The following is a 16,078-nucleotide window of genomic DNA, read 5'->3' as shown; positions in this document are numbered from 1 at the left end:
TGCTCAAAAACGTCATGGAAACAGAGAGAACACGCCAGACTCCAGGATCAAATGCTCAATGATGCTCATTAGGGGTAACTCAGTAATCTGTCAACGTTCACCGTCATAACAGTGATCGTGAGAAAGAAAAATGGAAATTTTGTAGAGAAAAGTCAGAACGGTCAAATGGTCGGAAAGATGAAAGAAAAAATAAGTAAAAGGGGGGGAAGAGAAAGGAAGGATGAAAGACAGTCTAGTAGTTTGTACGAATATAGGCCATATATATATATTGGCAGGCCCCGCCTATGATCCTTCTGGCTTGGTGTGACCCTTTTAGTGCGAAGACTTCTCGATCTCTGCTGCCTTGGTGTTCTCCTCGTCCTCGTTGTAGGCGAAGTGCGAGTGTCGACGGATAGACTCGCCCTTAAAATAGAAGACGTATGGGATGGCACAGCATGCCAGAGCGATAAAGGCAAGCAGCGTACTAGCCCACTGGTAGTTGAGCCGGTCGTACATTTGGTTGGTGAACAGCACGACGGCCGCACCCCACATGGATCGAAGGAACGTCTTGGCCGCGAGCGCAGAGGCAGCTTGGTGTTGGTAGGTGTCCACTGTTGCGATTTCAGTCAGTCTTCTGGTTTCTGAGTCGGCTGTTTCATGAATAGCACGTACCTAGGTAGTTGTTTGCCGAGTTGTACAGGAAAATGAATCCGAATCCGACAGGCCAACCGCCGATAGCCGGTCCAATCCAGTGGACATCCCGGTACGACGTCCAGGCGAAAATGAACAACCCAATTGGAATAAACCAGCAGGAGGCCATCATGGGAATCAAGCGCATCTCCGCTGGTGGTTTGCCGTTGTACTTGGCAGACAGCTTCAGATAATGCTTGTTCACGAACGGAGCACACCACGCGCTCATGAAAACGCCAAGGGCAAGAGGGATGAACATCAAACCAGTAATACCGGCGCTGTAGCCCTTTCCTTTCTGGTAGATAATGGGGTATCTGCGGGCAATTATCAGCACAAGTTTCCGTACATTCGGAGGCATTGCACTTACGCGACGAAAAACATGTACAGCAGACCGTAGAGCACGGACATGTAAATGGAGATAAGAAGCACGATAGGCTCCATGAAGAGAAGCTGGAAGGGACGGATCAGGAAGATCTTAAGTCTCTCCCCCAGAGGACGTTTGTCGAGTTCCTGCTCGGTCACGTACTTCTCGTCGTTCGTCTCCTTCCTCAGCTTCTTGGCCCTCTTCCTCAAGAGCGTAGGCGCGTACGTCTCAGGGACGGTAAAGGTGATCAGAGCCCAGGCGACTCCAGCGAGGATCAATTGAATCCAGTAGAGCCATCTCCAGCCCGCAGCATCTCCAAGGAAACCACCGGCAAGAGGACCAATGGCGGGACCGACGAATGGAGCTGCACTAAAAGCCGCCATAGGAACACCTCGTTCTTCGTTTCTCCAAAGATCGGCCAGCGTTCCACCGACGAGGGTCATGGGGGCACTGAACGCGATACCGTCAATTGCTCTGCAAACGATGAGGGTACCGATGTTCTTCGCAACAGCGCACGGGATGACGAAAACAACGGCAAGCAACAGAGTGCCCGCGTACACGGGTCTGCGCCCAAGCATCTCAGACATCGGTGCAAATGCCATAGGCCCTAGAAAAGACGTTAGTTTAGGGTTCTGTCTGCGAGAATAGGCCGAGGGCACATACCAACACCGAAACCAATAACGAAGACAGTAATGGTGAGGAGAGACACCTCCTCCGAGACTCCGAAAGTCGCTGACACTCCCTCAAGATCGGCCGTGATGACACTACTCGAGAATGCGACGACGAAACATGTCCAAGCGACGACCATCGTACACCACCACTTGTATGCCTTCGACCAGTTCTTCGGGTTTTCCTTGTCGTCAATCTTGAAGGTGACCAATTTCCAATCCTCCATCTGCCCCGTGGCCCGTGACTTGATGGGCTTGATGATGTTTCCAGTCCTTGTTTCCGTCGTGAACTCCTCCAAGTTGGCATCCGGATTGACTTCTCGGAGAGGCAGATCCAATGGATCTGTTTGCCCCGGTTGGGACCCGAGGGTGACGGTCCGTCGGGCTGTGTTATCAGCCATATTGTCGTCCTCAGGATTCATAGCAGCCATCGTGGGAGCCTATCACTGAGCAACCGTGTGTATAGGGTCAGAGTTGCGAGGTGGCTTTGACGACAGCCCTAAGATTGGGGAAGGGGGGATCATATAGTCTTTATATTCCAACATTTTAAGGTTGGCGGGTAGAGAGTGAAGGATAAGCGGCATCTCGGTCACAGTCGGTAAAAAAAACTCTGTGGGGCGCCAATTGGTTCCGAGGGAGCAGCTGTATCATGATGTTCTGTCTATACTGACGTCGATACGATATCAACGTTTGCGGCGCAAGATCGCTTGTTCGGGCCGGCTCACCTTCGGACATGCTTCGGTTGCCTTTACGGGACGCCGGCTAAGGTGCCGGCGCCACCCAAACGGGAAACATGCTACGCGGGTCCAGGCATGGAAGAATGCAGAAGCGAACATCAGCCACGCATGACCGTCCCCAAGCCAGAAAAAAATTGATAAACAACGTCGAAGAAGCGGAAGTCGAAACAGGCCCGGGCTTGGCACGAAGCTGAATTACTCTCAGCGCGGTGGAAAGCGGACGCTGCCCGACAGCACCCGGCCAGACATGATGTTGCTGTCACGTACAAGACATGTAGCACACGGGACCCGAGAAAGCAAGGGATAAAAGCCCCGAAACTGAACAGTACCTCGTAAAGGAGCCGGTGCGTGGTCATCTCATTACTGCCGTAGTAGGAATCGAGATAAACAATACAGAAAACGGCAGACCCCGATGCCACGACCTGGACCCTTGTCTGTGTAATAACTGAAGTGGTATAAACTTCACGAATAGTAGCTCAGGAGCCACAGAGGGTAAAAAAACCAGGACCATCGGCCCCACTGCGCAGAATGCGATCCACGCGCATGTTCGATTCTGCGTTCTGGACTCAGCTCCTTGCGACTTGAAGACGCCGCTTCAGACGTGGCTTTGCGAAGTGCGTTGCAGAGCCTGTTTAGTAGACCACCACATCAGCACGCCGGACACTGGCAGCAGAGGATGACAGAAAGACAGAAAAAGGACCTCAAGAGTCAGACACAGCTGGCCATGTCGATCTTTCGATACAGGATGTGAGGACCCGCCAAGATGGGCCGTCCGCACACGGCGCAGGTTGCAGCCGCAGCCCGCGGCCAGACAAGCTGCCAGGGCGGATCTTCGAGCTTCGTCCACCGCTCTCCGCAAAAAGCTTCAGACCTGCATCACCACTCGCAGGATCTTGCTTTTGTCGTGCATGCACCGCAACACTTCAGAGCCCTTATCGGATGGTCCATTCTCACTGCCCCTCGGCGGGGTAAGCAGCTTGGCACAAATCGTACCAAGGAAATTGGTTCATCATGACAAGTTTTGCTGACGCCGTTGATTGTTGGGAGTTACCGCTATGTCAAGCGAGTTTCGTCACTAATTAACGTTTCCGGCCTCACCCGTAGCGATGCCAGAGGTCTGCGAGTCACCACTCAGTTCACACGACGATAATGATACTGACAATGAGCGCATCGAGCACTTCTCGAGGTCTGATCCATCCTCGCAGGTATGAAGGATCTGCGTCTTTAACGCAACCAATAAGCGCTGCAGACGATTCCTGCCGCAAGCTCGAGACTAGAGTCATTCTTCATCGCAAGCCTCCTATCAGAATTCAGAATGGGAACACTGGATTGGCATGAATTGTGCTGTACAGATCATGTCTGCATCCCTAGTTAAAGAAGAGTAGATGATCAATCACCTCAGCCCGATATCTGAGGATAAGACTTAACAGGGTTTAGTTTTGAACAGGTGGAATTCCTTATCGCGGCAGAGAGTGTCCGAGTTATCTGCTGGTTCTTCATGTCGTGCAGCTATAGCAAGTCCCTCATTTCATAATATGGAGCAATCACGTAGCATTCTAGTTGTCTCATCGAGTTTGATTTGTACATTATTGGCTGGTCTCATCTAATCGAAATCCAGATAGTTATATCGATCGAGCCTTGTGCGCACGGTCAATGCAGGTGAAATTTCTGCACTTCAGGTGATAAGATAACAAATTCACGTCCACTATACAATTGGATAGGATTTTTTCACCGATTCGCAATCAACATATCGATGGCCTTGGCGCCGGTTTGAAGTATCATGAAATTCGATCCAGGGTGCTTTCTCCATGTGGGCTAGCGGAGTGATGCCTAATTCGATGCCTGACGCTCCGAACTAGACGGGTCTTCTCCATAATTCATTATCACCGTTATTTAGCCCCATCCATAGGGCCGCCGCCTTTGCGCGGCAGCATGAGCCACAGCCGCGGGATCCACCTGACGCTTGAGCCCTACCTGAAAGGGTAACATGCCATCTCGACTTCTCAGCTCGGGTATCTGGCCGCCGGGTCCAGGCGTCTCACATGTTCTGCTACTTTTCTTGGCATGGAGGAACTCGAAGAAAAAAAGCTACGGAAAGCCCGAATCTTCAGCGGGATGCCCCTGAATTCACCGCCACATCCATAGAATCCTGATGGAAGGCAACTTGGGCGACTGGGAGGATATTTTGGACAACAAGAACCTGAATCCCGAGAACCATTGGCTTCCTCGGTCCTTGTGCATATAGTACGGGGTATCCCTTTTCGGGAAACAGATGCACCATCCACAGTTAGGTCCCTGCAGAATCCAAAGGAAGAACATGGGATTCTGCAGCCTGCAGCGATTATCCAAGATCCTGAAAAAAAGGGTGCTATCAGCGCAGATCACTCCTGAGTCCTGTTGACTCCTCTTTGGCGCGACGCATGATAGAAAAAAAAACGTGGTTTTTTCATCGGCCCCTAGTCCGAGGAGCCACTTCGCGGCCTCGCCCCTCCCCAATATCGCTCCCGCTCCGCTGTGCAGAACGGGCCGTCGAGCGATCATAAATCAGTGTCGATGTGCATAGTCTAGAGTTCTCCTGCATATCTGTATTGGCCTCAAGTGGGTCTCTCGTGCAGAGACGGGCGATCCTGATATCCATGGAATTGGATGTTCACCCTGCTGTACGCGGTTTAGCTTCATCCTGTCGGAGCGTATTTCCTGATACGGAAAACCACCAATCACCATACTATCGGGCCGTCGGGGGCTCCCGATGTCAGGGTCTGACACTCTGGAGTTTGGGGGGCCGGGCGACCAATGGTCGTAGCTGTACTGTAGATCATAAACCGAGATAGCTCACTACGATGATAGATTGCGTGAGCTGAGCCTTGATGGCGCGGTACACTGTCTACCTTGCAACATCACTTCCTTTTTCGCTGCAAACTACCAGACGTGGACGAGAGACAAGCATCGAATGCCAAAGTCAAGCTTTCGTCAAGCTTCGAATTATTGAAATCAAGCTCGAAAAAGATGGTCATGACACTGAAAATTCCGCATCTGAGACAGGTTTCGTTGGCACGTTTGACTATCTGGCGTGAGCGCGTCAGCTGAGAATGCTTGATGTTTGTTGTTCAAGGGGGATGATCACTCTTGAGAAACCAATAGTCTCATTGCCACATTTTGCAACTAACCGTTTCGAGACCAGTGATTGGCTGCATCTAGGTATGGTCCTATATCGAACTATTGAAAATTGCGTATATGCATGCGTCGTGGCGAATAGCTGCAGGACGACGAAGCAATAATTGCTCTCAAGAAAAGCACGAGATCGAGGATCGAAGAATCGAGCTCAAAGATGAGGCGTTTTTGACAAAACATACTCGACATTTCAGCCCTGCATTCCTGGACTAGAGCTTCAGGAGTCGAAAGATTGCTAACTCCTGCGCAGCACCAGTTGCCCTTTTACCTCTCATTTGGGTGGAAATGAAGTTTTGGGCTGATTTCTCGAGCCTTTAGCAATGAGGCATTATTGAACATACTCTTCTCCAGCGTCCCTGTTGACCGCCCTTCATATGCGTATGAGGTTTCCTTGCCTGGTCCACGGAGCAGAGGCATAGGTGCGGAAAACGTTCGGTGTTCAGCTCATAACTTCTGCCTCCTAGGTGTATTAGATTTTGATCCTAATCATATATCCTAGTCAAGCTTCATAAAGTACAGTACGGTACCTCTTACCTTGCGATGTGTATGGATTGATCGCATTCGGGTAAGTCTGATATATATATTGCGACCATGTTTCACGAGTCAGGCGAACGTTTCATGGAAAATTAAAGGAACAAGCTTTGTTGCCGTCCTGTCAGTGCGACTAACTAGGGTGAAACTCTCAAAGATGCTTCAAGAAGCCCAGGTCGCGTTTTGGAACTTGTTTGGACGTACTATCTTATCTCCTTACCCCGTACGGAGTGGAACGGCGCAACGTTCTGCCAAGCATACTGGAGAAGGCAAAGAACGCTTAAAGTGATAGCTAACTTGAGGAGGCTAACCTATATCGCCTTATCTTGAAGGCATTAGATATTGCTCAAGGAAAGACAGAAGCTGATCGCTGACCTGGCGATCTCCTGATCAGACCATGGCTCCCAACATCGCTGCACAGATGCACGTGATGCGAGTCACGTGTTAGATAAGGACCGGCCGGCAGCCGATAAGACCAAAGCGGCTTAGCGCGGGGCGAACTGCCCACCACCAGAAGGCGGCGTGACTTCAGGATAATTTTTGATGGCGACCAAGAGCATAGAACGTCCCGCGACGGCACATTGACCCCGTCCCCTGCACAACTCGGGCGTCTGTGCCTCTACGGCAGTTTTCAGAGCTGCAGGCGCATACCTGAGGAGTCTTCCCCAGGTTCGTCAGTTTCATTACCCCCTCCGTGAGCTACCTTTGAGTCACTATCTCATAGTCATTCTCTTACCCGGGTTCTCGCACGCTTTTCGAAGATGGCTCCTACGAACCAGGCCAACTACCTGGCACTTCCTGGCTCGGTAGCCTTTTCCCGATCTCGTGGTCGTGCAATTGCCGCCAGTATTGGGGCTCTAGATGTCCGGGCGCAATGGATTCACTACGTCCACATCTCAGAACCGCTGCTGGAGTACGAGTGCGGCGTGTTGGACCAGCTTCTCCGCTACGGTGACATAACCGATGTTCCTCCTTCGTTCGACGCTGCCAATGACGGTCCCTTTACTGTCTACTACGTATCTCCAAGAATCGGAACGATATCTCCGTGGAGCTCTCAGGCTACCGCCATCTCGCATGTGTGTGGTTTGCGCAAGGTGGTGAAGCGGATAGAACGGGGAATGAAGATCTCATGTCTCTTTGCCGAGGGTGAGGACCCAAAACCTGGATTCCTTGACGTTCTGCACGACCGCATGACCCAGATCATCAGCACCGAAGAGCCCGATCTCCAACAGATGTTCTCTGAACATCCTCCTCAACCTTTGGAGACGATTCCACTCCATGCTGGCGATAAGCCGCCAGTGGAGATATTACAGGAGGCGAACAAGCGACTTGGTCTTGCGCTAGAGCAATCTGAGATTGATTACCTTGTCGAGGCGTATGGAAAGAACGGACCTGTGGATCGAGACCCGACCGATGTCGAGCTGTTCATGTTCGCCCAGGTCAACTCCGAACATTGTCGTCACAAGCAGTTCAATGCGTCTTGGATAATTGATGGAAAGCAGATGCCCAACAGCCTTTTCTCTATGATCAGAAACACGCACAAGAGGCACCCGGGATCCACGGTCAGTGCATACAGTGACAACGCAGCGGTGCTTCAAGGAGAGAATGCAACTTTCTGGGCTCCTGATCCCACAACCGGAGAATGGACCCAGTCAAGGGAGGTTGTTCATTTCCTGGCTAAAGTTGAGACGCATAATCACCCCACAGCCGTGTCTCCTTACCCAGGTGCCGCAACTGGTTCTGGTGGAGAGATCCGTGATGAAGGATCTGTTGGAAGAGGCTCGCGGCCAAAGGCTGGACTAGCTGGCTACTGTGTTTCGGATCTTCTGATTCCGGGATTTAGACAGCCTTGGGAGCGTGATGTTGGTAAGCCTAACCACATTGCAAGCAGTCTGGATATCATGCTTGAGGCACCAATTGGAAGTGCGGCTTTCAACAACGAATTCGGAAGACCGTGCACAGCAGGATACTTCCGCACCTTACTCACGGAGATCGACATTGGCAACGGCCAAACTGAGCTCAGAGGCTATCATAAGCCTATCATGATTGCAGGCGGTGTCGGAACCGTTAGGCCTCAGCATGCGATTAAAGAACCAACCGAAGTGAAGCCAGGCTCATACCTTGTTGTTTTGGGTGGCCCGGCAATGTTGATTGGTCTCGGCGGAGGCGCAGCTTCGAGCATTGCCTCTGGCGAAGGATCTGCTGATCTGGATTTTGCCAGCGTGCAGAGAGGCAACGCTGAAGTTCAACGAAGGGCCCAAGAAGTCATCAATGCCTGTGTGGCTATGGGTCCGGATAACCCGATCAAATTCATCCACGACGTTGGTGCTGGAGGATTGTCCAATGCACTTCCCGAGCTGATCCATGACGCTGGCCTGGGTGCTACGTTCGAGCTCCGCGAGATTGACAACGCCGACAAGAGCATGAGTCCAATGCAGATCTGGTGTTGCGAAGCACAGGAAAGATATGTTATGGCCATTTCCGAGGAAGGAATGAACAAATTTACTGCCATCGCCCAACGAGAGCGCTGTGGTTACTCCGTGGTCGGGCGCGCTGGTGGCCCAACGGAGGAGGAGAAGAGGCTCGTCTTGCTGGATAGAGACTCTAAGGAGTATCCTAAACCTATTGACCTTCCTTTGTCTGTTCTGTTTGGAAAGCCGCCAAAGATGACGAGGACTGTGGACTCGCGAAAACTGAAGTTACCCCCTGTGGACGCCAGTCTCACTCAGTACATTCCCAAGGCGTCTTCGAGTCAAGAACTTCTCAATGAAGCGGTGAACAGAGTGCTGTCCCTCCCTGCGGTCGGTTCCAAGTCCTTCCTCATCACGATTGGTGACAGGACTGTCGGAGGTCTTACTGCACGAGACCAGATGGTTGGCCCTTGGCAGACGCCTGTGTCCGATGTGTCCGTTACCGCCACTTCCCTGGGTCTGGGTATCAAGACGGGAGAGGCTATGGCAATGGGTGAAAAGCCTACTCTTGCGCTCATCTCTCCAGCTGCTTCCGCACGAATGGCGGTTGCGGAGTCGCTTATGAACATCGCTGCAGCGGACCTCATCGACCGTCTCAGCCGGGTAAAGCTTTCTGCAAACTGGATGTCAGCCAGCAACCACCCTGGTGAGGGTGCTGCAATCTACGAAGCTGTGGAGGCAATTGGATTGAACCTTTGCCCCAAGCTTGGAATTAGCATTCCCGTTGGAAAAGATTCGATGTCCATGAAAATGAAGTGGACTGACCAGGAGTCTAAAGAGTCCAAGGAGGTTACTGCCCCACTGTCTCTTGTCATTTCCGCTTTTGCACCTGTCGGAGATATCAAGAAGACTTGGACTCCGACTCTCCGTCGTCTCGAAGATGTGGGCGACACAGTCCTCATGTTTGTCGATCTTTCATTCGGCCGCAAGACACTTGGTGGTTCTGCTCTCGCTCAAGTCTTTGGCCAAGTCGGAGATCAGTGCCCAGATGTCCATGATGTCGACATTCTTAAGGACTTCTTTGATGCTACTCAACAGCTGCAGGAGGCTGGAATTGTCCTGGCATACCATGACCGGTCTGATGGCGGTCTGTTTGCCACTGTTGCTGAAATGATGTTCGCGGGACGATGCGGCGTTGAACTTATGCTAGACAACATCTGCCCAACCTCCGAGACCCAGAACGTTATCGAAACGCTTTTCAACGAGGAGCTCGGAGCCGTATTCCAGGTCCGCAAGGAGCATGAGACCCAGTTCCGTTCATGCTTCGCTACTTGCGGCCCACCACCTGGTTTGATCACCAAGATTGGTCGTGTGTCCGAGAAGCAGAAGCAGGACCTTGCTATCTACCACGGTTCCACCTTGGTGTATCGCAACTCGCGGGCGAACCTTCAGCAGACCTGGGCATCGACTTCATACCGCATGCAGAAGATCCGTGACAATGCAGCCTGCGCGGACCAGGAGTTCGCCAACGTTCTCGAAGACAGAGACCCGGGTCTCTCATGGAACCTTACCTTCGATCCCAAGGACAAGGGCCTGCCAATACTCACCAGTCTCCTCTCCCCCTTCAGCAACAAGCCTCGCGTGGCCATCCTACGTGAGCAGGGTGTCAACAGTCAGGCAGAGATGGCTTGGGCCTTCAGTGTCGCGGGCTTCTCGGCCGTTGATGTGCACATGACAGATATTATCTCCGGTCGCGTCTCGCTTTCCAGCTTCGTCGGTCTCGCCGCCTGCGGTGGTTTCTCCTACGGAGATGTCCTCGGTGCAGGCCAGGGCTGGGCCAAATCCGTCCTCCTGCACCAGAACACGCGCAAGGAGTTCCAGACATTCTTCGAGCGTCCCGACACCTTCGCCCTGGGTGTCTGCAACGGATGCCAATTCCTCTCCCGTCTCAAGGACCTGATCCCCGGCGCCAAGGACTGGCCCAGCTTCGAGCGCAACGCGAGCGAGCAGTACGAAGGCCGTGTCTGCATGGTCCGCATCTCAGACCCGGATCCGTCCAGTCCCTCCGTCTTCCTGCACGGCATGGACGGCTCCTCGCTACCAATCGCCGTCGCCCACGGCGAGGGCCGCGCCTCCTTCTCTCCAAGCTCTGGCGTGACCGCGCAGGACTTCGTCAAGCAGGGCCTTGCGCCCGTCCGGTACGTCGACAACGCCACCCTCAAGCCGACCATGACCTACCCGTACAACCCCAACGGCAGCCCTGAGGGTATCGCGGGTGTGCGCAGCCCCGACGGACGCGTCCTCGCCATCATGCCACACCCCGAGCGTACCGTGATGGGCGGTATCGCGAGCTACCTGCCTCCGGAGGCGGATCAGTGGGGCGATATCGGTCCTTGGGGACGTGTGTTCTTCAGTGCTAGGAGATGGGTTGGTTAATAAGAGGAGGTGGGAGTATATACTACTTACTATATACAGAATGATTGCGTTTTTCCCCTATGCAATCAGCTTGCATATTACTTTTTTTTCTTGTTTCCTGTGTCTCATAAATCATTTGGGAAAGACAGAACCTCAAAAGTAAAAAATGTGACGTTGCTGTTGATGTTCATAGATACGTTGTGAGGATGGTTTTATTTTGGACGGAGTTTTTCTTTTTGCTTTTTTTTTGTTGTGGTTTGGGAAGAAGAGTATGACGTCGAAATGAAAAGTAAAAGAGAATGACATGGCATTTATTGAATCAGTAAAGTACGCACTTACTCAAAGATTAATTAATCTGTATTGCTAGTATCTTTCTTTGTAATGTTCAACGCGTAAGTCCGGGTCACTTTGGTTGTGGAAGAAGGTACTCCAGCTTTTAGCGTTGCAACTAGGTAGGCCAGGACGTAGTGAAAGGCAGAATCAAAGGTCCAGGAAGAAAGGGTATTATCAAAAAGCTTTGCGTTTCTCGTCACATATCGACACTTTTCCCGATGCCGTGGTATCAGTGAAGAATGGTAGACAAATAAATTGCTTAGTTAAGCTGAAACCGCGCCTTCCTCCATTCCAACTTCTCCGCCAATATCTCCCAGCTCTGCTGTCCATCGACGCGGCCCACGCCTCGCAGACCAGCCGCCACGAACGCAACCAGCCGTTCAAACTGCTCCTTTAAATTCCTTAACCGGTGGGCATAGGGCGATTCAAGAAAAGAAATAGCCGCCGTGTTATTGCCATCAAAGTCTCCTTCATCATCATCGTCGTCGTCATCGTCATCATCCTCTTCGGAAGCAGATGCCTCTTCTCTGCGACGGAGTTGGCTCCTGCTGAATTGCGAATATCCGCGATTGATCGAGGCACCGAAGGACCGATTCGTCAGGTCAAATTGGTTTTCGGCGTACCTCGAGGCTTGGATGTCTCCGAAGTGGACGCACAGGTCTAGCAGGCCGATGATGGCTTGGTAGATCGGAGCCAAGCTCTTTGACAGGAGACACTGGTCTTCCAGTGATGACATGTATGAACGGTGGACGGTGATCATGTCATCGACGTCTTTTGCGGCGGAGAGAGATTTCAGCATCGACACTGTTGTTATCTCGATAACCAGTTCCGTCAGGTGGTTGTAGAGTGTGTTGATGAACCAGAGGAGGTTATGTCGAATGCCGTAACCCAGTGCGTCATCTTCGTCGTCTTCAAATTCTGCATCTGGTCCACTGCCTTTGCGTAGCCGTTGTTTCTCTAGTACGTATTTTGCTCTGCGGATTTGCATGAGGAAGGTTGAAATGCGCTGGTATGTCTGGATGGCATCTTTGGTAATAATGTTCGCAACAGGCCACGGCAGGACATAGTCGATCGACAAGGTCCTCAGGATCTTTACTGACCGGCTGCGGTTGTTCACGTCGCGGTAAGGTCCTCGGGATGATCGTACTATGAGCCTAGAAGAGTCGACACAAGGAAGATCACCCAAGACACTCTGCGCCAATTCTGTGAGTAAGAATCTGTCGTTCCAAGCCCCCCTTCCTCTGTCGATCAGTTCGAATATCTTGTTATCAATCACGCTGTAGATACTCATATCTCTGCACAGATATATGTACTCTAAAGCCTCAAGCGATATCCAAAGTCCACATTTTTGATCGAGCTGTTCCCGCAGGAGGTTGGAAGTGATGGTGTGGTTAGCATCGATTAGCCTATCGAATGCCGTCTCAAGTAATCCTGAGAAGGGAAGCAAAAGCGATGACGGCTCTCCTGGACAAATATCTTCAAAAGTGAGCGACGTCTTTTCCAGAGAATCAAGGCTTTCTGGGGCGATATTTAGGTGTCGAAGGAATATCATGCTTTTCCCAGTCGTAAATACTTTATGAGCAGCAGGCTTCAGAAACCTGGGAGCATGCAAGCGACCAGCAGTTTCGTCTAATGTATACCAGTCGTGCCAAAGTGTGCGAAGATCGTTGTCTTTGCGGGTGTCCGAAACGAAGAATGTCCCTTGAGCGGTGTCTAACTGCCCTGTTTCCATCCACAACCGCATTGGTCGGATATATGTCTCAAAACAGGAGAAAAATAACTTGGCAAGATATCTAAAGTCCTCGTCATCCCCAGCCGCCTGGCTGGTACAAACAAGATTATACAAGTAGTCAAGGCATTTGAAAGGTTCATTGGACAAGTCTGCCTCGGATTTCGCAAGGAGGTCTGCTAAGAGAAGAAGTAGTCTCGATTCGCGTCGGACATCTTCAAACAGCCGTAGCAAGCTGACAGCGGTCACCTGGCTCTGGGAGAGGTATTCCGACTGCATCTGAGACAGGCATACGTCGAATCTGCATAGACATTCCTCAACCCCACGATGAAATGTCTGCAAATATAGAACAGACTGGGGTGTCTTTGCGAATCTCCTCAGAGCATCTATCTTTGCACCGATGGAGCTGAACGAGCGAAGCAGAGTGAAAAGTGCTTGGCTTGACGAATGTCGGAGCCCATATCTTCGATCTACTTCGATGCTATAATCAAGACGCCAGAACAGAGATGTAGGAAGACCTTGGAGCATAAAAATCGTCTCTCTAACGACCTGTAGCTCCGTAATAAAGTGAGAATAATCCTTCCCACCTTGGTCTGCATTCCTGTTGTCACCGTCCCAAAACTGCGCGCTCTTGATAGCGGCAATCAGCTCCTCATCATCGCCGGTCGAGAAGAGCTCTTCCGCAACGACGAAGTCGTCCTGCGGAGCTTTGAAACTCTGTGGTAGAATTCGTGGAATAGAGACATCACTTGAAACGGTAGAGAGATCATCGTCAGAACTCTCTGCAGCAAAGTCTACTTCTTCCCAGATGTTATCATCGCAATATGCAGCCCCAGAAGCATCAAGATCGGACCATGTCAATGGCCTAGGGGGTTCAGGAGGCTTCGTCAGCTCTATGCTGTCAACTCTTGAAAGGGTAGCTGGCCGATCCGAGAGCTGAATCAGCAGGGACAATATCTCGGGAGACCACCGGTTGTCCTGCTTATCCAGCTCATGTAGCCGAATACGCAGAGCGTTAGCCAGCTCATCCTTGTTGAAGACCTGTAATTTCTCCTGAAGACCCTCTAGCTGCTTCGCAACGGCAAATTGGTCCGTTCGTCCCAAGGCTTTGGCCTTGAGTGTTGCTTCCGCACGACTCTTCAGCCGCTTAAAGCGCGATGTGGTCTGCAAGATGTCAGCAATCAGCCCATCCGAAGGGTGATGATGTTAAATGCCTTGTCTGGAACTCCTGCAATGGCTGCAATGAGCTCGTCCGTCAGTGCACTGATGTCTGCCGCGACGGCCATATCAGGAGTTTCAAATAACCCAATTTCTATGCAGCCTAACTCCTACTAGAACGGTGTCTTCGTCCATTGCATAATTGGACTGGACGAGACCTGATTAGGGTTCTGAATTGGTCAATTAGATAGTGTTAGTTAGGGCGTGCGTTCCTGAGGGACGTCCATACTGCCTGTAGTAGTATCGGAAGCGGAGCGCGACGCGTTGCTCGCCACGCTAGCGCCCAACTAGGAAAAGCGGCGCCTGCCAGCGGATCGCCGCTTGAGGCTTGAGGCCAGATTCAGAAGAATAATAATGCTTGTCTCCTGCGGAGAGACGTTCGTACAAGACTGCTGAGCAGCATTTGCTTACGACCTTTCTTTCACATCCCGGGGACAGCTGCCCAATGTCAGAATGGCTGTTGCGAGACCAATCCGGCTCCTTGGAGCAGCCACCATCATCCTCGTCCTCGTCCTTGTCTTCCAACTTACGAAGCACTCAACGCCCCTGGTTGGACTAAAGGGGGGGAAGCTGAACCATGGCATGATGAGAGATCCCCTCCTGGATCGTATGTTACCCTTTTCCTTTCCGTCGACTGTGTGACCATGCAACTGATCGCTTCCAGCGACCGGGGAGCCGGAAGGCAAGTTATGGCGGGCGGAGGAGAACGACTATGCGCCGGGAAGCAAGAATTCTGCCCGCATCAACGCGACTCTGCTGTCGCTCGTCCGGAACGAGGAGCTGGATGACCTGATCCCGACGATGCGCGACCTCGAGAGGACTTGGAATCACAAGTTCAACTACCCGTGGATGTTCTTCAACGACAAGCCCTTCACGGAGGAATTCAAGAAGCGGACACAGGCGGAGACCAAAGCAAAGTGCTACTATGGTACGTGGTGGATATACAGGTGGAATAGATCGTTCGTCCTAAGCTGACGCCTGTTATAGAGCAAGTGCCCAAGGAGCACTGGAACATGCCGGACTGGATCAATAAGGAGCTGTTCGAGGAGTCGGCACAGATCCTGAAGGAGAACGGTATCCAGTATAGCGACAAGATATCCTACCATCAGATGTGCCGGTGGAACAGCGGCATGTTCTACAAGCACCCCGCGCTCGAGAATATCCGCTACTACTGGCGAGTCGAACCGAAAGTCCAGTTCTTCTGCAATGTCGACTACGATGTCTTCAGATACATGCAGGATAACAACAAGACTTACGGGTTTACCATCAACCTTTTCGACGCTCCAGAGAGTATGCCGACGCTCTGGAAAGAGACCCAGAAGTTCCTTGCCGCGCATCCCGACTACCTTAGCGAGAACAACATGATGGAGTGGTTGACGGATGACCAACTTCGACCGGAACACACCGAGAAAGCGGGCGGATATTCAACCTGCCACTTCTGGTCCAACTTTGAGATCGGTGATCTGGACTTTTTCCGGAGCCAGAAGTACGAGGATTACTTCAACCACCTCGACCGCGCAGGCGGATTCTTCTACGAGAGATGGGGTGATGCGCCCGTCCACTCGATCGCTCTGGGTCTCTTCGAGGACGCGAGCAGAGTTCACTGGTATGTGCGCCCGTCTCCAGATGCTTGTTTGCTGAGATAGAGCCAGAGACTGACCAAAGCCTCACAGGTTCCGTGACATTGGGTACCGGCACATCCCATACTTCAACTGCCCGAACTCCCCCAAGTGTTCTGGCTGCACGCCAGGCCAGTTCTACGCCGGTGAACCCTTCCTCGCGAAGGAGGACTGTCGACCCAACTACTTCAAATACGTGGGAACGCATTAAGC

General features: G+C 51.8%; 5 protein-coding genes across 5 annotated transcripts; 3 read left to right on the top strand and 2 right to left on the bottom strand.

Annotated features, from left to right (window-relative positions):
* Positions 1 to 312: 312 nt before the first annotated feature.
* Positions 313 to 2,132, bottom strand: VTN00DRAFT_6499 (uncharacterized protein; the record flags this gene model as incomplete). The annotated part of the gene is made up of 4 exons (XM_069433141.1): positions 313 to 590; positions 652 to 983; positions 1,037 to 1,640; positions 1,697 to 2,132. The coding sequence occupies 4 exons, from the start codon at positions 2,130 to 2,132 to the stop codon at positions 313 to 315; spliced, it is 1,650 nt and encodes a 549-aa protein (XP_069288931.1).
* A 1,069-nt stretch (positions 2,133 to 3,201) lies between these two features.
* Positions 3,202 to 3,649, top strand: VTN00DRAFT_6498 (uncharacterized protein; the record flags this gene model as incomplete). The annotated part of the gene is made up of 2 exons (XM_069433140.1): positions 3,202 to 3,406; positions 3,543 to 3,649. 2 exons carry the CDS (start codon positions 3,202 to 3,204, stop codon positions 3,647 to 3,649), a joined length of 312 nt encoding a protein of 103 aa, XP_069288930.1.
* A 3,252-nt stretch (positions 3,650 to 6,901) lies between these two features.
* Positions 6,902 to 10,987, top strand: VTN00DRAFT_6497 (uncharacterized protein; the record flags this gene model as incomplete). The annotated part of the gene is made up of 1 exon (XM_069433139.1): positions 6,902 to 10,987. The coding sequence occupies one exon, from the start codon at positions 6,902 to 6,904 to the stop codon at positions 10,985 to 10,987; it is 4,086 nt and encodes a 1,361-aa protein (XP_069288929.1).
* A 571-nt stretch (positions 10,988 to 11,558) lies between these two features.
* VTN00DRAFT_6496 (uncharacterized protein) lies at positions 11,559 to 14,314 on the bottom strand (the record flags this gene model as incomplete). Its single annotated transcript, XM_069433138.1, has 2 exons — positions 11,559 to 14,192; positions 14,255 to 14,314. 2 exons carry the CDS (start codon positions 14,312 to 14,314, stop codon positions 11,559 to 11,561), a joined length of 2,694 nt encoding a protein of 897 aa, XP_069288928.1.
* Positions 14,315 to 14,699: 385 nt separating this feature from the next.
* On the top strand, positions 14,700 to 16,076 carry VTN00DRAFT_6495 (uncharacterized protein; the record flags this gene model as incomplete). Its single annotated transcript, XM_069433137.1, has 4 exons — positions 14,700 to 14,853; positions 14,911 to 15,174; positions 15,234 to 15,852; positions 15,920 to 16,076. 4 exons carry the CDS (start codon positions 14,700 to 14,702, stop codon positions 16,074 to 16,076), a joined length of 1,194 nt encoding a protein of 397 aa, XP_069288927.1.
* Between the last annotated feature and the right edge of the window lie 2 nt (positions 16,077 to 16,078).

This window comes from Thermoascus crustaceus (assembly GCF_041956765.1).
Source record: "Thermoascus crustaceus strain CBS 181.67 unplaced genomic scaffold VTN00scaffold_3, whole genome shotgun sequence".
NCBI lineage: Eukaryota > Fungi > Ascomycota > Eurotiomycetes > Eurotiales > Thermoascaceae > Thermoascus > Thermoascus crustaceus.
Note: the sequence above shows the minus strand (reverse complement) of the source record. Positions and strands in the feature narration are given on the sequence as shown.